This window comes from Theobroma umbraticum, unplaced genomic scaffold, assembly GCF_002168275.2.
Source record: "Theobroma umbraticum cultivar Fairchild unplaced genomic scaffold, ASM216827v3 scaffold_50.0, whole genome shotgun sequence".
NCBI classification, from domain to species: Eukaryota; Viridiplantae; Streptophyta; class Magnoliopsida; order Malvales; family Malvaceae; genus Theobroma; species Theobroma umbraticum.
Window position 1 is genome coordinate 4,499,341 of NW_018397261.1, and position 22,130 is coordinate 4,521,470.

The 22,130-nt window shown below is 31.5% G+C and overlaps 2 protein-coding genes across 4 annotated transcripts; both read left to right on the forward strand.

Annotated features, from left to right (window-relative positions):
* Positions 1 to 2,343: 2,343 nt before the first annotated feature.
* BON1 (Calcium-dependent phospholipid-binding Copine family protein) lies at positions 2,344 to 9,354 on the forward strand. 3 transcript variants are annotated; one of them, XM_089783817.1, is made up of 16 exons: positions 2,355 to 2,881; positions 3,240 to 3,287; positions 4,165 to 4,313; positions 4,419 to 4,467; positions 4,795 to 4,851; positions 5,090 to 5,278; positions 5,372 to 5,494; positions 5,843 to 5,904; positions 5,990 to 6,092; positions 6,178 to 6,292; positions 7,524 to 7,600; positions 7,682 to 7,819; positions 7,918 to 8,082; positions 8,383 to 8,496; positions 8,607 to 8,703; positions 8,806 to 9,354. In XM_089783817.1, the coding sequence occupies exons 1-16, from the start codon at positions 2,738 to 2,740 to the stop codon at positions 8,898 to 8,900; spliced, it is 1,725 nt and encodes a 574-aa protein (XP_089639943.1). In that variant the 5' UTR covers positions 2,355 to 2,737; the 3' UTR covers positions 8,901 to 9,354. The 3 variants fall into 3 exon arrangements, with proteins under 3 accessions (XP_021285558.1, XP_089639943.1, XP_021285561.1); XM_021429886.2 differs by having other exon boundaries at positions 2,361 to 2,881; positions 5,372 to 5,506; XM_021429883.2 differs by having other exon boundaries at positions 2,344 to 2,881; positions 5,090 to 5,506.
* An 8,265-nt stretch (positions 9,355 to 17,619) lies between these two features.
* Positions 17,620 to 19,666, forward strand: LOC110417932 (Integrase-type DNA-binding superfamily protein). Its single transcript, XM_021430536.2, has 2 exons — positions 17,620 to 18,181; positions 18,872 to 19,666. The coding sequence occupies exons 1-2, from the start codon at positions 18,031 to 18,033 to the stop codon at positions 19,444 to 19,446; spliced, it is 726 nt and encodes a 241-aa protein (XP_021286211.1). The 5' UTR covers positions 17,620 to 18,030; the 3' UTR covers positions 19,447 to 19,666.
* The last annotated feature ends 2,464 nt before the right edge of the window (positions 19,667 to 22,130 follow it).

Below are 22,130 nucleotides of genomic sequence, written 5' to 3' on the forward strand. Positions count from 1 at the left end.
ATTATATTTGATTATTCGCAGCAAACGTTGGTGTCTTGGCTGAAAGGTAGCAAGTAGATGCCTATTTGCATGTCTGCATTTACTTCCACTCCACTACCCCACCAGAAGTCATACCTCTAGTGGTTGACCTCTTGACCTTTTGTGCTGGTTGACTCCATGACACTTTTAAAGGAACATCAAGTGATCCCTTTGGGATTGGCTCCCAATGCCTCTAGCTTAAAATGTACTGCTACGTGCTTTCCACTACTAGAGGCTCCTGGTTTGCCAGACAGCTCTTGGATTCCAAGTGCTGCACCATGAACCCATGATGGGTTTTCTTTCTGTGTCTCTCTTTCACAGTATCCAAGGGCTTTGCATCTGAGGCATGGTCTCCCAACCACCTAACTTGTTTTTGAACTAGTTTTCCTTGAATGATTAATTGAATTCCAAATACCTTGCCGGAACCCGAAAAAAAAAAGGGGGCGAAACTGTGATAAATAGTGCTGTATATATATATATATATGTACATATATATATATATATATAAAGGTAATTGTGGGGCCATATTAAAAAGTCCTTTGGTGCCCATGGCCATGAGCGATGCTTCTGATTGAAGATTTGATGCCCACTTTTCAACACTAAAAAAAGTGGGCCATTTTAACCTACGTGGGTGTGGGTTCTTCTAATTATGCTTTGCTTTTAGGAGATTAGCAGTGAACAAGCCGTCGGCCGATAACTAATTGTGCCTCTGGGCAGTGTGGACATTTGCGTTTTCTCTGGCTTGTTTGCCATGAATGATGTTCCTGCCTTTCTGCTGCTGTTTAGTAGTAGCATAATTTTATTGACTTCAGGGAAAAGCAAGCTCGAGTACCTCTCTCTTTCTCTCCGCAGATTGAAATTTTACTACCAGTGCTCGTGAAAACTTTGGGACCCAAATTCCTTTTTCCAGGTTGCAGCCAGTGATAATTGAACCCTAAATTGGGTAAAAAGTCATGTACTCGATCAATTTTTAAACCTAATTAACTTAACTTTTACTTGAAGAAAACTACACTTAAGTTTTGCGATTGCTTGCTCTCACTCCACGGGCTTCAATTATACCATCTTCTTATTTTAATCTTCCTTTTCTAGGTTATCATGTCCCTATGACAAAAATGATTCTTTGCCAGGAAGTCACCTAACACTTGTGTTGTATGACACTACAAGATGAAAAGATATAAACATCATTTTTGAGTTTATTTTTCATTTAAAAAGAATTATCTCATTTTAACTCTTCAATTAAAATAATATGTTCATTTATCGACTCAAGATTTTTAAAGTAAACATAATTATAAGTCAACTTTTATGTAGAGTATCTATAAATTGAGTTGGGTTTGGTTTACTTTTAAACTTTAAAAGTGGATTCGGTTGTTCTTGTTTATTAAGTTTATTTAAATTAAATATATTAAAATATTTAAAAAATATATTAAAATAAAAATAAAGATTAATATAATAATATCTTAGATCCGACTTAAAAATCATACTAGGAATTATGTAAAAATAATGTTAATTTCATGTTGGTTTTGAAAACTTATTTAATTCCAAAAAAAAAAAAACTTTAAACTCCCAATCCCATCTGTACGTAGCATCATTGATTGAAAAGGTTCGAAAAATACAAAGTGCATGGTGATAACAGTAAGATATGTGGCTTTGCTAATTAATAATGGTGGGATTGCAGGTGTATTTTAATTAAAATATGAATGGCATCTGATCCGAGCGAGAGCGGGGCTTGGATTTGAAGCATGGGCGGAGCTGACAACTTTTGGCGCAAAAGTGAGTTCTTAAACACCCTAATTAGTTGCCAATCATGGCATTAGCAATGTCCCCCAAATACATTACAAGATTACACCACCATTTCTTATTAGGGGGAATAGGATTAATCTATTCAAACCTGTAATATCATAATCTATTTTCTTTTTGCACAGGAAAAGTAGGGTCCAGTAAACACATAATGTTAAACTTTACACATCATCATGTCTTACGTTCATCTCACCAAAGTGAATTTGATTAGTTTCTAAATCGGACCCCACTTCGTTTTACACATGAAAGAACCCTGCCTTCCGTTGGAGGCATTTTAGTTTTAATGTTAATAAACTCGATCTTCTTGGTAAAAGAAGAATATTATTTGAAAATTTTGAGAAAATGAAGGGGTCCTTTTCTTGAGAACAAGGTTAGGGAACGTTTGACACATTTTGGTTGGTTGTGACTCCAACGCCTCTTTTGTCTTAGTATTGCTGAAAAAGAAACCTCACCTGCCCCCAAAAACACTCGAAACATGAAAAGGCCTTTCAGCTGTGTGTTGAGTTGTTGAATTTCATCTGAAGTTGCGGCTAATTCTCTTCTCTTCTCTTCTTACCCAACTCTTCTTTTCCCTTCGTAGGGCGCTCCATTGCTTTATAAATAGAACGAACCAAAACGCGCTTTCAGCAACGCGTTTTTGGTTGCTGATTTCATTTTGGGAAAACGGACAGACGACAGAAAGTGGGCCATTTCCGAACATTGTCGAGGAAACTTGGAAGGCTTCACTATTAAAATTTAGTCCCCACATTTTCTATTTTCCCTTTTTTTTCTTCAAAATAACAAAAGCTCCATCTCTCTGTCTCTTCCCCCTCTATACTTCACTTTCGAAATACCTTTTTATCTATTTTCCTTTTTGGGTTCTCATGCATATATATTGTTTATTGAGTTGAGGAAACAGAGTCCGCGAGTATAGACTTTAGAGATGGGAAATTGCTGCTCGGACGTCGGCGGCGGGATGGCGGCTGTGGGTGGCACCGCCGCCTCCGCTGCCACTGGCAACCAAAACGACGCTGTCGACATGTTCTTTAAGTCTCGTGGAATCCATGGCCTCTTCTCTCAGATCGAGGTTTTTTTCCTACCAAACTTTTTTCCCTCTTCAGTTACTTTAGTGATAATGACTAAGTTTTGGCTTATAATGAACGGTGGAATTCACTTTGTAACCGAGTAGATGATTAGCTAATTGATTTTAACTCTTCTTTGCGACTTAATTTGATAATAATTTTCAAATTGAGAGAGTAGTAATTTCTAGGTTTATTAGTATTTAGATTTGGAGTCTTTGATTTTGATCATTGTTGACTAGATAAGCTTGTTTCTGTTTCGTTTTCTTATAAGTTTGTGAAACTTGCTATTTTGTGTTTGTGTGTTTTTTTTTTTGCAAACTCTGCTGTTGTATTGACTCTTCTAACCAAGACAATTGTATGCAGTTATCATTTTCTGCATCAAATTTGCAAAACCGGGATGTTTTCTCCAAGGTATTTACTTATATGTACTGCAAGAATCAAGCCTAGCTTAGTTGCTCTACTAGCAATAACGTAATTATGAATTTCAGTACCATATTTTTGCAGTACTATATTTGACCTTTGTTGTTGAAATTAAAATTCTTGTGAACAATTCAGGAAAGTGATTTTGATGATTCTTTGATACATCGTACTTATAGAAAGTTATAAGCTTCAGGGACAACACATGGTTGCATTTGTTGGTTGCTGGTACTAGAATGTGGAGGTTCTTTCTGGTGTGTGGTGACATGATGATGCCTTTGAATAAGTGGAATTAGGCATTAGGGAGTTGAAGATGAGAACCTCTGTGTGGAAAATGATACTTAGATCATCTTGTAGGGAAGAAGGGTATGGTGTGTTTTAGGGTGAGTAACTGTTAAGAATAGTAGTGTGACAACAGATTTCCAATCATGGCATGCCTCAAGGATGACATATGTGAGGCACTCACAGAATGCAAAGTACTTAAAGAACTCCTTTACTGAACCCATGTCTGACCTGATCAAGCAAAGGCTCCTAAAACATCCTAAGAATATGAGCTTGATGAATCCAAGAAGCATGTCACTAATTTTAGGGTTAATCCCATCATCTTGATTGCATCTTTAGCTTATAACATAATATTACAAAACTAATTCAGAGATAAGGACAGGTCAGCAAATTTATCGTAAATGAAAATTAAGCATCTCCGTAGGTTTAGTTTGAATGCTCAGTTGGCTCTTACAACATTTTCAGTTGAGGTTTTTGCATCAACTAATATTATGTACTTTACTGCCATGCTTTATTCTTTAGTCACAGGAGTCGTACTTTTGTTGCAGAAAACTTAGCCTGATAATCTCATAAGTTTTGTTTGCTTTAGAGTGATCCAATGGTGGTGGTTTATATTAAAGAAAGAGATGGAGCAATTACAGAAGTATTTCGTACTGAAGTAGTTCTCAATTCCTTGAATCCTACATGGATCACAAAGTATACAATTACTTATCATTTTGAGGTTGTCCAAACCTTGCTGTAAGTGCTATTCTTCCAATGTTTTTTTTTTTTTTGCTTGTCAGAAAAATGATGGTTTGATTTGTTTCACTGTAATTTAATTTGTTGGGTTATACTTGATCACAGATTTCATGTCTTTGATGTTGACACCCAGTTTCACAATGTGGACGTAAAGGTATATTTGAGTTATACTGCCCTTTCTTGTTCCTCCTCTGTACCTTTCCCCCTTTTTAAATAGTTTAGTTTACACACTGACAACTTGGAGGAAACATGTATAATGTCTTTGTTATATATCGTATTTATCTTTGTTTAGTTGTTTTGGATTTGTTCGCACTGAATTCATAATTTGTTACCATGCTTTTCACATGTTCTTTGATTTGGATATTACAAATATGATTTGACTTTTTTATCGAACAAGATGTACACAGTTTCTCCTCACATCACTTTGATAATAGAGCATGCAAACATGAACTTTTCAGTAGTTGCTTTCACCTTTGGACAGATGCTTAAGCTGGAGGAGCAGCAATCTCTTGGTGAGGCTTGTTGTGCATTGTCAGAGGTATGGCATGAGTATCTTTGTAGTTTTTTATCTCCTTCTGAATGCCCCTGTTAACCAGGGTATTTGGATGCAAAGATGTAATAGTATGTAACTGAACTGGAATGCCTTAGTTTAGTTGAAAACCCTAAAATTTGAAATAAAATCTGGGGGTCTTCACCTGTAGTTTTGCTCTACATCATTTAGTTAAATTACAAATGTTGATATAGTTACTCATCAAATACTTGTTTGTGTCTTGCAGATTGTGATCAAACCAAACAGGTCATTGACCTTTGATCTTGTTCGTAGAGAGGAATCTGTCACAGCAACCCGTTCCCAACACCAAGGAAAGCTTACTGTGCATGCAGAGGAATGCATTAGCTCAAAGACTACAGCAGAGATGGTGTTAAGGTGTTCAGATTTGGAATCTAAGGATCTCTTCTCAAAAAGTGTATGCACTGCTGATTTGAAGCACTCTTACTTTTGTTATATTTTTTTAGGAATATTAGTTATCTTATGGTGCATATGTGGACTTATACTGCAGGACCCATTTTTGGTAATATCAAAACTTGTAGAGAGTGGGATTTCTATTCCTGTATGTAAAACTGAAGTCTTAAAGAATGATCTCAACCCAACATGGAAGCCAGTATTTCTGAATATTCAACAGGTTGGAAGCAAGGTTTGTCAAGTTTTGCTTTTACTTTTTAACAAGATCTACTATTTCTTGAATTCGTTACATGGCAGTGCAATATTTGGTCTAATACTGGACTGTTAGGCCTTATAGGAAACAATTATTTTCCTTTCCGTCAGTTTGTTCATCCTTCCTGCTAGTAATCCTGATCTTGCTCAAAAGTCAGAGTGCTTTAATACTGTGCTGTCTGTGAATTGCATTTAGCTGTTTAAACATGCTGGTGTCTGCTTAAGATGAGCAGATGTTTTCTTCATTGATGCTGAGCATTTTTCATCTTTATTTCTAGCTTGTGTTCTGAATTTACATTTCTATATAAACTTGCAGGATAGTCCGTTAGTGATAGAGTGCTTTAACTTCAACAGCAATGGCAAGCACGATCTGATTGGGTAATTGTAGATCTTATTTTCTTATTTTCCTTTTCCTTCGGACATTTGCTGATGTGGCTTCTTTTTTGTTTTTTGGTTTTATCAGAAAAGTCCAGAAGTCGCTAGCAGATTTGGAGAAGCTTCATTCTGGAAGGGAAGGAGAAAACTTATTTTTGCCAACTCCAGTTGGGCATGATTTCCAAAACAAGGTTACACTTTATGAACTGCAATTATTGCATAATGAAAGTTTTTTGTACTTAGCTTTATGTTACTAATTTGCTAAGTTTGATGCAGATATTAAAAGGCAAGCTTTTTGTGGACAAATTTTCTGAGACTGTCCAACATACCTTCCTCGATTACCTGGCTGCAGGTTTTGAGCTGAACTTCATGGTGGCTATTGATTTCACTGGTACTTTCCGGTTTACTTGGGCTAATGTTACCATAGACAGAATTTTTCCTATAGACATGGTGTTTTTCTTTCTAAAGTCTTTTAGGAGATTAAATAATCAAGTCTGGTTGCCAGTCATGCCATGTATGGATTTATTTTTATTTGCCTTGGTCTTCCTTTTTTTATCTGCATTTGAGTTGTGCCCATCTATTAATATGTCAATTTTTTATGCTAAAAGATCAATTCTGCCTTGAGGCACAAAGGCATAATTGTGCTTTAACCTTTTAGTCATCAATGGACACATTAACATTTTTGATAATCTGCAATGGATACTTACAAGCATGCCATGCACTTGAACACTCCTGCTTTGCATTTCACAGCATCTTGCAATATCGAGCGTTTTACCATCTTTATGTTGAATATTTCAAACGATCCTTAGTTCTGGCTTTTTCATCTTGTCTTCGTGTATTCCTTATCTAAGTTTTTGTTTTATGCTCAGTTGGAAAAGTGACTCAGTGTACTTTGTATTTTAGAAATTGTTCATTTAAATTCTTGTATTGTCAGATCATTCTTGATGGGGATAGTGGCACTAGTGATCTATGTATTTTTAGCAATTGTTTAATTAAATCCTTGTAGAATCATTATCATCATCATGAACAGTCTCCATACTCCCTATATTTCTGATCAGTCCCTTAACGCCTAATTTTAAATTCATCTCACAGTTAACTCCGGTGATAATATGGCATGTTTTGCTGTTTAAGTTTATATGAGATTGAAATATGATATGGCAAATATTTGATATGTAGGAGTTCCACTGGTCAAATTACAGTGAGGTCTAAATGCTTCATTTACCTTAAGTCCTTGTTGTTACATATAGGCTGCGCTAAAATTTGGCCACTTGCAGTCCTTTGTATCAAATATTAGTCATGTCTCTTTTTTAGTCTTTGCTTTCTAAGTTTAACAAGAAAACATGTGACATCATCAATGAAGTTAATTGAGGGAGTATGAGCATAAAATCTGCACTACAGGGACTTTCTTGGAATAAATATAGTGTAGTGAATTAAACAAACAAATTTTAAGAGTACAAAGATCATTACTGCTATTATCCTTTCTTGTTTCTTTTTGTTTCCCTTTCCTGCTAGCTAGTTTAACAAGTTGTGTAAGATGAATCACTCAAAACTTGCTGCACAAACATAGGTCTTTGGTGGTTGTACACATTCTTACATCTTAATTGTTACTTCCGGTCTATCAGCTTCAAATGGAAATCCCCGCCTCCCTGATTCCTTGCACTATATTGATCCGTCAGGACGGCTGAATGCGTATCAGAAAGTATGAAATGGATCTCTTCAATAAATTTTTTTTCCTTTTCTTTTTGGTACCCAAGAAAATGTTCTGCATCTTTTTCCCCAGGCAATCTATGAGGTAGGGGAGGTATTGCAGTTTTATGATGCAGACAAGCGCTTTCCTGCCTGGGGATTTGGAGCACGGCCAATTGATGGTCCAGTTTCTCATTGTTTCAACTTGAATGGAAGCAGTAACTACTGTGAGGTGAGTAGTTTCCAGCATAAATTTACTTTCAATTCTTTGTATGCTATAATCTCTTACTCTCTGTGCCTTGATATTAACCAAATATCATTGTCTTTCAGGTTGAAGGAATCCGAGGAATTATGATGGCCTATGCCAGTGCCCTTTTTAATGTTTCTCTTGCAGGGCCAACACTGTTTGGACATGTGATTAACAAAGCTGCGCTAATTGCCAGCCAATCCCTTGCCAATGATGCTCAAAAATACTTTGTTTTGTTGATAATCACGGTAAGATATAGTAAAAAAGAATAAATAAAGGGATGGCTTTTCCTAGCTGCCAGCTGAAGTTTATATAAATGTTCCTGAAGATGTATGTAATTGGTATTCATAGCCAACATTCACACCCTTTAATTGTTCTTTTAGTGTTCTCTTCTGGATTTCTCTTTTTGAAGGACATTTATCGTACTAATGTAGCTGAATTTTTAACCTTTTTTTTTTCTTTCTCATAACAATAGGTCTTCTATATTCTTACTAGAAAAGGGTTGCTAATCTTTGCACTGCTTCTGATACTTTTTAATATTGATCTAGGATGGAGTAGTAACTGATCTCCAAGAAACCAAAGATGCTCTAGTAAAAGCATCAGATCTCCCATTGTCTATCCTCATTGTTGGAGTTGGAGGAGCTGACTTCAAAGAAATGGAGGTACTTATTACTTATCCCCTTCTATATCCATCTGGGTACAAATCCTTTTGTTGGCAGTGCTTGATTAGAAGATTCAATCGGTTTATTAGGTAACCAAATCTCTTTCACAGATTTTAGATGCAGATAAGGGAGAAAGACTTGAAAGCTCAACCGGACGTGTTGCCTCTCGTGATATTGTTCAATTTGTTCCATTTAGAGATGTACAAAGTAAGTCATCTAGTCAGTCGAAAGGTACAACGTGAACACTGATTAAACATGCGTCAGAAACATTTTCTTGTCAAGGATGTAACATTTGTTGTTCACTTGCAGGCGGAGAGATTTCTATTGTTCAAGCACTTCTAGCAGAATTACCAACTCAATTTTTAACCTACATGCGAAGCAGAGATATTAAACCAAGCACTTGATTTTGTAAAGCATTGTACATAATCAAAATTATTCTTCTGTTTTGGGTGTTTTGTCACGCCTTGACATTGCCTCTTGTCAATGCCACCATGGTTTTTTAACGAGGCAGCTTGTACACAAGTCTTGCATCAAAGTCTCTTCAGAGACAACAGATGGATATATTGCGTTATCAAGATGGATTGGAGATTGATCAGGTCAACAAAGACTTTGCCGTTGCGCCTGTCTGCTAGCTTGCCCACACGGCTGACAGACAGCACATTCTTTGTCATGTCCACCGTGGGTTGTAGAGAGACGGGATTTGCAATGGGGGCAGCTCCCCCACCAAGAACTCCTTAAACTTTTCGGTACAATCATGTAACTACCATAAGTTGAAGAAAAGTTTTTAAGTGTTACATAACTACCAATTTCCCTTGAGAAAATTTATGGTACTTTCTATTTTTTGGTAGCTAAAATAAATTATATGTTGTGTGAGTGCCTCATGAACTATTTAAATATTTCTCCCCTGGGCTGGGAACCAGCTGTAAAAGCTGCACCAAAGAATCAATGAGCTTGTCTTCGGAAGCAAGTTACACTCAATGTGAAGAGCACTGATTGATCAGAATTTCATCCCCCCATTCCTGCGGTCAGACAAACTTGTGTAGACGGTTGTTCATGTGATAATATTGCTACACGATGAGACTGTCAATGTCATGGAGCCTAATGTGTTGGGCCCATGTGGCCCAAGAATTTGAAATCCTGCCTGCTATGAGACTGGCTGTTGGCCCATAGAAAGGAAAACAAAATGAATCCAAATAAAGTAACAATGTGTAATATTATCAAAATGGTATATATTTATTTTGGGAGGTCAACGTGGAGGGAATCCTGATCCATGTAACAGCTGCGATACTAATGTTACGTTTGGTTCAAGAAATAGATAAAAATTAAATAAAATAATTATTACATAAAAATAAAATAAAATAAAATAAAAATAATTATTATGACTTATTATAGTATTTATTTAATAATAACAAATTTAGAAAAAAAATAAAAAGTAAAAAACAAATATACCCCTCATTATATATAATTATTATTTTATTTTATTTTTTAAATATTAATAATTTATAATTTAATTAAACTATTAATAATCAATCATTTAAATATTAATATTTTATTTATAATTTAATATTATTATGATTAAAATATTAATAATTTTAATTTATTTTCATATTTAAAATATTAATTTTATAATATGTAATTAAAAACTAAAAATTTTTATTATAATAATATTTATTTTTTAAAACAATAAAAATACCTTTTATGTAATTTAGTAAAATTTATACCAAAAAACAAATATAGCAAGATTTTTCTTTCTAAATTATTTATTTTTATTTTCATTAAAATTTTAAAAAATTTAAAATTTAATAGTTTATTATTAAAATATTATACAATTTTTTATTTTTTCTCTATTTGTATTTTTATTTTTTATTTATGTTTTCATTAAAAATTTAATATATTAATAATTTAATAAGATAAACATTAATATTTTAAAATATTACTATTTTATTTATACTTTAAACATTATTATGATTTAAATCTTAATTTTTTTAATTTATAAATAAAATTTTACTTTTTATTTCAATTTCTTTTCTTTTTTTCCTTTTTCCCTTCTTCTTCTCTATGGTCTGCCACCGGAAATGTGGTTGGTGTAATGAAATGCCGATCTGGAGTAAGATGTGGCCGAATTTGGCCACTAGGGTGCCAGATCGGTGCTTCTCATAGCAAGATTTGGCTGTGGGGATCTAGTCGGGAAGCACAAGATCCAATGCTTCTCATGACCAAATCAAGCCATGGATCCCATATCCGACAACTCCTTTGTTGAATTTTGCCGAAAGTACTAAATCGATGTTTTGAACCATATTCGATCATGAAACAGTCACCACTACCATTATCTATCGCTACCATGGTCATCTCCAGTGATGAGTACAAGTTAGAGAGAATGATAAAGGTAAGAACTGAGAGAAAGAAGATGGAAAAATGAGAAGAAAAAGAAGTATTTACATGTATAAGTTTGTAATATTTCATGGCAATGAGGGGTATTTTAGTCTTCTAAAATTTAAAAGTTAGTTCCCACCCATGGAATAGCAAATACTATGAGAGGGCTTGGGTTTAGGAAAGCATAAGTTTTAACCATTTTTAAAGAATAGCAAATATTAAAGAATAGCTATTCCTTTTGACAATTACTTATCAAACAAGGGTAAAAAAAAACATGGGAATAGATAGGGAATAGCACCAAACATGCTATAATTTGTTTATATAGCCAAAAGGGAAAGATGAAAAGTAGTAAAAAAGAAAACAAAATCAATTAATAAAATGTATTAACTTTAAAAAGTAGATTGCATTTGAGTATTTGATTCATTAGTTAGTACATGATCACTCACTTAAAATGCAAAGTTTGAATTCTCTTTCTCTAAATTTAAAAAAAAATTAAATAATAAACTTTGATGTGGGAGTGGGTGTAACGTGATGACTAGTCTTAAATTGGGCTTAATTGAAATCAAATTCCACACAATTGTCTTTATTTCAGGTCAACACTTAGTCAATTCCATTTGGAAAAAAGACCATCAAATGACAAAAACGAGAGGTTGGAACTCTATTAATTAAATTAAAAATTATGTATTAATTATTGAATTAAATTATAAAAAAACCCTTTTTTTCCACTCTAGTACAAGAAGACATGAGGGTGACTCTTATCGGCCACCCAACATTCCAACTAATTCCAAAATCAATGCTTTTGTTTCATGGGCCTTTGGTTCCTTTATTGTTCCTGCCCCGAATTTCATATTGATTTGGTTTCAACTTTCAAAGTCTCAAACAACCAAATTTTGATTTGAGTTAGACCAAATATTGCTGTACTTGATGGGAGCAGAAGTGGGATTAAATATATAGATTCTAGGTATCATTTTTTTTATCCCTAAAAAATAATAATTATTTTTTTAATTGAGATGTTTTTTTCACTCTTAAAAAAAGCTATTTTTTAAAAATAATTATTTTTTTATTTTAATTATTTTAACTTTAAAAAAATTAAATAAATTTATCTTTAATGAAATATTTTTATATTCAAATTACATAATATAAAATTTGAATCGACTTAGAAATGGTAATTAAAATAGCTCCATCAAGAGAAAGTGCAAGCATGAAAGGGAGAAGAATGACAAGCTCTGCGACCTCGGGAGTGATAGATGGGACTATGCTTCAGTTTTATACAGATGATGGACCAGGGCTTAAGATCTCTCCAAATGTCGTGCTTGTCATGAGCATTGGTTTCATTGCTTTTGTTGCCATTCTTCATATCATGGGAAAGTTATACTTTGTTTGTAAGGAATCTTGAAAAGTGTATTAACATTAACAAAATTAAGTTTCAATATACTAATTTTCAATTTTACACTGATGGATTTGATTTCTTTCATATTTCTTTATAATACTAATATATTTTAATTTTTTTTACTAAAAAGATAAATAAAATAACTAAAAACCTAATTATCTAAAGTAGAGGATTTTGGATAATATCTTTTTATTCAAATCCATTTCATCTATTAAATAATTCAATATATATTCATTTCTATGTCAAATTCCTTTTTGATTTTAAATTTTTATTTTTATGGTAAAAGTGTTTAACTTTAAGAGTTTATGTCCCATTGAAATATAAGATAGAAAACAAGTTGCACATTATATTTAACAAATATTATTATTACATGTTATGTTTAAAAAAATATTATTATAGTTGAAAAAAAAGTTAGTTACATGTTTTAATTCTAAGTATTTATGTTGTAGTAAAATACGAAGGAGCAAGTTACACATTATATTTAATTAAAAAAAGATGTTACGCTTACAAGTTTAAGCAGATGTTACGCTTTAGCAGAACATGTTACATACCAAAACTTTAGCAGCAAGTGTTACATACTAAGGTTAAACTTTTAGCATTAAATGTTACATGCTAAAGCTAATATCATCAAATGTTACACGCACCAAAACAAAAGAAGAAGATGTTACACATCAAGGTCAATGTTTCAACACCAAATGTTATATACCAAAGCTTTCTTCTTCTTATTGATGTTACACACTAAGACATGAATCATTTTGTTATATGCTAAAGCATATTCTATTAGATTTGGATTATAGAAAAACTTAATACTAATAAACTCAAGAACTTATTGTTACTCACCATGTCATGCTTTTTGGTTTGTAGATCGACGATAGAGTGCATTGTGAATGTAAATTAATAAATTCAAGAATATGTTATTACTTTCTATGTTATACTCTTTGGTTTGTAAATCAAACACGATTTAGCAAGATGACAAGAGATAAAAAGAGATGGTGATGGTGGTTAAATTAGAAAAAGCTGAATGATGAGATAGAAAAATAAAGAGCACAATATAATGGGAAGTACAAAGACAAATGGGAAGAGAGAAAAATTGGTAGCATTAAATTTGTTTGAAATTGTTTTAAGGTATTTTTGTCATCTCGTGACTAATTTTATTTAAAAACAGTTAAATTTATTTTGATGGTTATTTTTGAAATCGTCTTATCAAAAAGACTATTTCTCACAAGCACTAAAATATTTGGTTCATTAATTAATGTATAAACTTTTTATTTAAAGAGTAAGATTCAAATACACTTTTTCTTAATTATAAAAAAAATTATTATTCCTCACAATTTTCTCTAGATTCTTTTATTGTGAGTGAAGTGTTTGGTTTGAAAAGAATATAAAGGCCTATTATTTTCATTAATTTTTTCCGTAGGCTACACGCTATCAACTTGTATTCGTTCATTCATTCTTTATAATTGATAAATGTATATAGTAAAAGCTTAACATGTGAAACCTTTACCTCCATTTCTTGCTTTTTTTTTTATAAAAAATTATTTTTATAATATTTTTAAATAAATTTTTATATTTTTATTTTAAATCAAATAGATTTTTATAATTAAGAGTTAACTATTATTATTTATTGTTTTATGTCATATGATGTTAACATAACATGTTGACATGTCATAAAAAATGATGATGTGACATAATGAGATGGTCAATGTGAAATTTTTCATCATCTACATTAACGTCATATAAATGTCACATTAACATCATGTGAATATAAAATAATAAACAACATTGTGACTGATAATAATTAATCAATCGTTAATCATAAATGATTTATTTAACTCATGTTTTAAAAATATAGATATTAGATTAAGCATAATAAAAAAATAAAATTTTTTAAATAATTTAAAAACTTTTTAAAACATTATACTTTTTTTTTATAGATTCACTAATTAAGTTTTGGACTATTTTTTTAAAAATAACCTTTCATATATATATATATATATATTGTAGTCTCATTTTTATTTTCGAGATAAAATATGAAATTGAAAATCTTTTAATTGTAATTATTGAGTCAATTCCGTTAGTACTAGGCCTAGCAGTTTAGAAGCTGGTCTAGTCACTTCATTAATTGTGCTATAGGTTGGGCGACTCTAGTTTCTGCATTTACACCTATAATGATCTTTATTATCTGCTACGTCTGAAATAATTAACAACTTCACTCTTCATTGAGGGAAGTCACATAGTTCAATTAGTTAAATTAAACGATTAGGGCCCTACATTTAGCTGCTTTAACTCTCATTAAGTCTTGACCTCACCATTTAAATCTCGCTTAGATTGCCTAAACTTCAAATTTTAGCTTACTTCACATTTCCTTTTATTTTTTTTTAAATGAGAAGCCTTTTGCTTAAATCTTTCACTCTAAAATTAATAATAAATAAAAAAATTATTAATATATTTATTTTGTACAAAAACAGAAAAAAAAAAAAGAAAAATTAAGGCAGCGTGGGCCTGGGAGATTTATAGGGACGGGAGTGGGGAAGCGTACTAATAAGTAATAACCATCTACTATTATAAATAGGTAAGAAGTTATTGGCCATCGTCTTCAAAATAAAAATAATAAAATATTCTCAATTTCTTGATTTAAGTCATAATTTTAAGTGAATTTATTAATTTTTAAAATAAATAATCGGTTTTAAAATTTTTTTTTATTAGACATATAAATTTAACTGTTAATTTATGATTAATATTTTTATTAGATTGATGACATAGTAATATTGAATAAATAATTTTATTTTTTATTAATTTTAAAAATTAATACATTATATAAAATATAATTTTGTTTCTTATTAAAAATAAAAAACTTACCTCCTAACTCTTTCTCAACCGGAGTGCCAAATCCAGCTCTGATTAGCGAGCACCAGATCTAGCTCCGATTGAATCTGCCTCCCCCCATGCTCTACCCCCCAACCCTCGTCCTCTCCAAGGGTTCCCGACTGTGGGGTGGCCCAACTCCCTTGAGGAGCACAAGATCTGCGCTCCCTTGGGGAGTATCGGGGGTGGTAAGGGGTGCATCTCCCTGGGGAGCATGAGATCCAGGGGCGGAGCGTCCTTTATGAAGGGGGCCATGCCCCCCAAATTTTTGAAATTTTTTATATATTATATATTTTTTAATAATTTTTAAATATATTTTTTATTAAATAATTAATATAATTAAAAAATAATAAAATAACCTCATAAACTTCATTCAATTTTACTCATATTTTTAATTTTTTTTAACTTTTTAAATTTCTTCATTCATATTTTTTTCTTTTCTTTTCTGTTCTTATATTACGAAATTATAAAAAAATAAAGTTTTTATTTATTTAATTAATTAATTAATATTATTATTATTTATTTTTTTCAACTCTATTCTATTTGCTCATATATTTTAAGTTTTTATAGATTTTCTCTTTTAAATTTCTATGAATCATCTACCATATTCTTTTTATTTTTTGTTATATAAGTTATATCTTCCTACTTATCATGGTATTTTATTTTTTGTTATGTGGATTTTATTTTCAATAATTTTAACTTTTAAAAATTAAAAAATTATTGAATATGTAATTCTCAAATATAGGTTCTAGTATTGCATTATTGGTTGTTGTTTAAAATTTTAATAATATATTATTTTTATTAATCCTAATTATATAAGAAAAAATTATTTTGAGTATATGTTTTTAATGTGCTTTACCTTTTATATTTAGTTGAAAGGAAATTATCTTTAGTATAAGAAGAAATTGTTAATTATATATATCGTATTTAACTATTTATATTTTATGCATTATAGTTTAATATTTAGTATTATAAATTTAAATATAATAAAATAAAAATATTAGATATTGACTACATTAATTTTTTAATCGTTTATATTGAAAAAGGTAAAACTTTGAAATAAAATGAATGATAAATTTCTTACAAATAATTTAGTTATTTAAATTAAAAAAGATATTACTATTATCGAATAAAATTTTTCTAGAGCACTATTATAAGTTTTTTTTTATTTACATGTTATAAAATTATTATTTATTATAAATTTTTTTATTATTAATGGTTAAGTTCAATATATTAATTTTAAAAATTTTTAACTTTTATTATTTTTAACATTTGGTCCCTCCAATAAAAATTGACTAGCTTCGCCTCTGATGAGGTCTATACTCCCTTGGAGAGCATTAGGCTTGGGGGGGTGCAAGATCCGTGCTTCGGCTCTTTTAGGGAGCACAAGGGTGGGGTGTGCAGGGGTGGTAGGTCAAGAGGGTAGTCGAGGGCTTAAAAAAAAATAGTGAAAAAGTGATAGAAATAAAGAAACGTAATTTTGATATTTTACACTTAACTATTAATGTCGTTTATGCATTTGGAATGAATTATTTATTTTAAGAATTAATGGACTTACGCAAAAGTATGATTAAAAGTTAAGAAAGAATATTTTATTTTAAAATATAATTATCACATTATACATTGCCTAACTACTTAATTATAAGTAGGGCAGAATGAACAAGGTTAATGCTCATTATTAACCAAGTTATATCAACAAGAAACTCTGAAATAGTCCTTTAAAAACTTAATCAGGAACATTTTTTAAATTTATTTTATTTCATTATGGTATACGATTAAGAGCTGGTAAATAATATCACTCATATGTTATCTATGACTTTTAGTTTCTATATATGATTTTTTAATTATTTTAATATATATTGATGGGATTATATATGTGTGTGATATGGGAATGTTCGCTCTCTTTAGTTTTTGTGATTTAGTATTGACAGCTCAAAACTCAAAAACTCTCACTTCCTTTAATGAAGAGACACCACAGCTATATAGGTTACAATATGGTCATTACCTAAGCTATTTTAGGCAGTTGTATGCGGAAAACGTGTGTAGATGTCTTTCTTCTTACATATTTAGAGAATTGGCGTGCATTTATATTTATTGCATCATATCTAATATTTTTTATATGATTTATCATCTATTTGTATGCACAAATATATAATTTTCGGCTCTTATATTTAAAGATGTTTTTAAATCCTACAAATTAAATGAAGTAAGATCCATGCACTCTTTGTTCTTGGCAGAAAAAAAAAGAAAAAGAAAGAAAGATTCATGCAATGCTAAGGCCTGATACATGCTATAGTAGAGCAGATAAAATTGATGGTTAATATATATAACAGATACTAAATTAATTAATTTGAATATAACCAAACATTGGTTACATAATTCTTACTTAAAAAGCAAGGGAGTTCGATTTTTTTTTTTAATTTTAAAAAAACTAATTTAAAAAAGTAAAGAGTGGAGAGAGAAAAACAGGACTATAAAAGTTGGATAGAGGATTTCAGCATTGTCAGCTATCTCCATCCCTTGTTCACACTTTGTCTGAAAGCACATATAAAATCCCTAGCTACAAAACTAGTTCCTTTCTCCCACTCTTCGCAGCTCCCACCTGCCATAGCTAACACATATACATGCATACAATTTTGCTGCTTCTTTTCCCTTCATTTCTTGTGCCTTTTTTTGATCGAGTTTCCATCTTCCATGTTTATTGCTTTGATTAGGCTGAGAAACTATTCTTGCTTTGTTGCTTTTGATATATATATATAGAGCAAAGGCATATATAAAAGGGGAAACCCTCAAAGACTTCTAAAGTGGATCCAAGACAAGGGAAGAGACCACTCTCACCTGATGAATCGGAAGAGAAAGAGGAAGATCATATCTTCCCTGTCTACTCGGCTAGGTCTCAACAAGACATGAACGCTATGGTTCAAGCCCTAGCTCAAGTTATTGGAAACAACAACAACAACAACAATAACAGTAACAACAACCCATTCCCACCGCATGATCAACACCCTACGTACCAATCTGACACTGCTGATCAGCAAAACCAATCCCAAGATCAAGGTATATATGTGTTGGTTTCCATCTCTTCTTATTAAAGCTGTTCTTTTTGTGATTATTTCCTGATTATCATTAACACTTGCAAAGCCCTTCTTAATTACTATATTTTTCTTTAAAAAGAAAAAGACAAATGATTGAGAATGGATTTTCATATGATTGCATGTCTTCTAAAGGTATTCAGTACTTCCAAGTTCCACGAATAACGCATTTCTTGCTTTGATTTTTTGTTCTTTTGCAAACCAAGATTTATTAATAAAAAGAAAAAGAGAAGAAAACAGAAACTATGGATGTTAATTTGTGCCCACAGGAAGATGATAAAGTCTAAATGGTATAGATTTTCACTTATTTTCTAGCACAATTTGCACGAATTTTTGTTTTTTGGAAATTAACTTATATTAGCCTCATTATGCGTTCCCTCACTCTAGTTACCTATTCCTATAATTTTAAAATTTTCAATGACCTGCCATTTACCCTTTTAGGCTATGTCTTTCTTTCTTTGCGGCCTGGTTGGTGGAAGATTTCAGATTAGAGAGTCTTTATTCGTGTACTCACTTAGCATCTTTTTTTCATGTGTCGTGAATGTGAAGTTATTCTTTCATTCTTTCCTTTTTTCTTTTCAATCACAAACGAAAAAGGAAAATCAAAAGTTATATATCGTCTGATCGCTTACCTTAAAAATTGAATGTGTTGAAGGGAACGTGAGGAGAAGACATTATAGAGGAGTTAGGCAAAGGCCTTGGGGGAAATGGGCAGCTGAAATAAGAGATCCAAAGAAGGCTGCTCGCGTTTGGCTTGGCACCTTTGAAACGGCTGAGGCTGCTGCCTTAGCTTATGATGAAGCAGCTCTTAGGTTTAAAGGAAGCAAAGCTAAGCTTAACTTCCCAGAGAGAGTTCAAGGAAGATCGGAATTAGGTTATCTGACAACCCGGCGAGATGTGGAAAGGGCGGCGGCTTTACCTCCTCCTTTTCCACCTCCTTCTCAAGCAACGTATCCCAATATCTCTCAGTACGCACATCTTCTTAGCGGGGGATCAGGCAATGCTTTAAACTATGCTTTGCCAGGTGCCCATGGAGCCAGTCCTTTCACTTCACACGCCACTCTATCTTCATCTTCATCCTCCACAACGTTAACATCCCAACAACAACAACAACAACAACAACAAGACTACTTTGGGGGATTTTCACTGCAGTTCGGTGGTTCATCGCCTCCAGGTTCGGATCCTCCTAAGAATAGGAGAGATTATGATTATTACTATTCAAGAGAATAGTTCCGGGTATGAATATATATCCAGCTGGTTTATCTTTGGGGAAGGGCAGCTTTCTTAGATGATCTTTTGCGTTTTGTTTTTTCTTTCTTTCTTTCTTTTTCCTGGCATTTCATTTCCTCTATTTTCTCGTGCTTTGTTTAAATATTTATCAACTTTTTTTGTTCAAGGCAATCCAGAACCGTTTGTTGTGATGAAATTTAGAGGTGTTCCAGTTATAGCATTATCGGTTTTCCACATGTTCTTTATTCCAAGCTATCTAAAATAAAAATGAGGAGAAAAGAAAAATAACACTATGTATAGGTTAGAACTTCAATATTAGAACACAAAAAGAAAAAAGTGGAGTGAATTAATATAGGGAGACAAGTACATAAACTTCTCTTTCTTTTACGTACAAGAAATCTATAGTCGTCGTACAACAAGTAGTGGTAGCTACTTAGCTGATCCATATGTACGCAAAGTGTACTGAAAGTTAATTCACTATAAACTAGAGCGTAATCCTCCGCCTTTAAATTAGTTGAATCTCATTTCTTTTCTTGCTTTTAAAACGTTTGGCATTGCTCTTGTGCTGATCCCTTATATGAAACATTAGAGGTAGGTTACTCTTATTACTCTTACTGTACAGATAGGGTACTTGTATACCAACTCCTAAGCATATATTATCTAACCGCAATTATTATTAAAGCTTTTGCAATGTTGAAGAATTTAATTAAGCATTAACGATCTCATTTTGTCAAACATGAGAGTTAAATACTCACCTGATATATACATACATACATACATATCTATATGTATATATCTAAATGTATGTATATATGCATGAAATTTCAATTTGGACTTCTTGAACCGTAAACAAGTACAAAAAGAAAGAGGAAAAAATTAGATGGCGAAGAAGAAAAGGAAGCAAGCATGCATGCAAAATATGACAAAGGATGGATAAATAATTAATTAATATATAGGAAAAACCATAGTTGAAAGGCATAATGATGAGTTAAGGAGCGTTAGAGAACAACCTTGTGGAGACCTTGGAGATTGAAAAAAATTAATCTGTGAAATTTGGTATACGTCAATTTATGAAGGAAGTTATCATAATTTCATAAATGTAAGGGATGAGCTTAAAAGGAGGAGCATTTGGGCTGATTTTTATAATTATATCAGAAATGGGTGAGAAATCGTCAAACCTAAAATGCCTTCTAGAAGTCTCCGAGGGTCACAAAATTCGGCCGTGATTGAAAGCAGCGTGGGCTTGGAAATGGGTTGACACGCTTTCTGGCCGTAAACTGCCAAGAAACTTTGACCAGCCCCAACAACAATTTCTAGCTAATACTAAACCATTTCACTTTGAAATTCTTTCTTCAGGCAAAATAAATAATTAAGTCTTCTACCAATAAAAAGAATCCTTTGTCAAAATCAATAACATATTCATATTTTAGACTTTCAGGGGAGTTCACATTTCAATGAATTTGACTATATACATATAATATGTATAGTAATTAGATTATTAATATCTCAATATCGTGGCAATCCCTTCTATCAGTCAGCTAGCTTTGTGCAAGTTTTGTTTGTTCTAAAAGGTTTCACCATTAAAGTTAACTAAGCCTTCTTCATATACACAAAAAAGTTCAACTAAGTTTCCATGCATGATGCATATATATGAACAGAAAAGTTGAAAAGTGACCAAATGGAATCTTTTTTTTATATATTTTTTTAAACACTCTTTCAGTTTCTTACATCTATACCTAATATTAAGTTAATGAGTTGGCCAATTGGCCATTATGAAACTGACAGCCGCTTTGAATTGTGATGAGATTCAGGTTGGACTTTTTTAATCTTTTCTTTGACCTTGTATTTATGGTGGGTTTATATCTAATGGGCTATAACTTCGTATTTGGACCTTGTAATGGTGGGTTAATGTTAGTAGAGTATTTTTTTAGTTTTATAATTTTAAAAATTTATTTAATTTAATTTTTATAAATAATTTAAATAGATTGAATTATAATAAAAATTAAAAATAATTAAAATTGATTTATTTTAGATTAATCGGGATATTTTTTTGAAACTCTTTTATAATATTAATAATATTTTTTAATATAAAATATATAATATATTTTTTAATGATAGATTTTTTCTGTCAGTTTGATTGTAAAATTTGGCAACCATAAATCGATTAAAAAAAACTGAATTAAACGGCATTCTTAATGGTTTTGGATTTTTTGTACGAAAAAAAATTAATTTTAGGTTTTTTTTATGTGTTGTTTATTTTCTCTAATTTTTTAATATTTCCTAATCAAAATATTATTATATATTACAAATGTACTCTATCAATTTATATTTTAAAATAGAGTAAAAAAGATTTAAGTCTTTTGGCGAAAGAAAAATAAAGATAAAGGAGAGAAAAGAGAATTGAAAAATATGAAACTAAATTATCATTCTACTATTCCATTTTTAATTTATAGCCGTTTCAATTTTAGATATTATTTTTACAAATGTTTATAATTTAAAAAATTTTCCAATATAAATATTCATTGATTTATACTTTTAAAAAACCATAACATATTTATAAAAAAGCCGCAAAAGGGTTTCCTCCTCTCACCAAGTGAAAGGCATAAGAAAAAAACAACAAAAAAAAAAGAAAAAGAAAAAATCAAGTAGAAAGAGGCTTATGTGCAACACGGGGCATAGTCTAG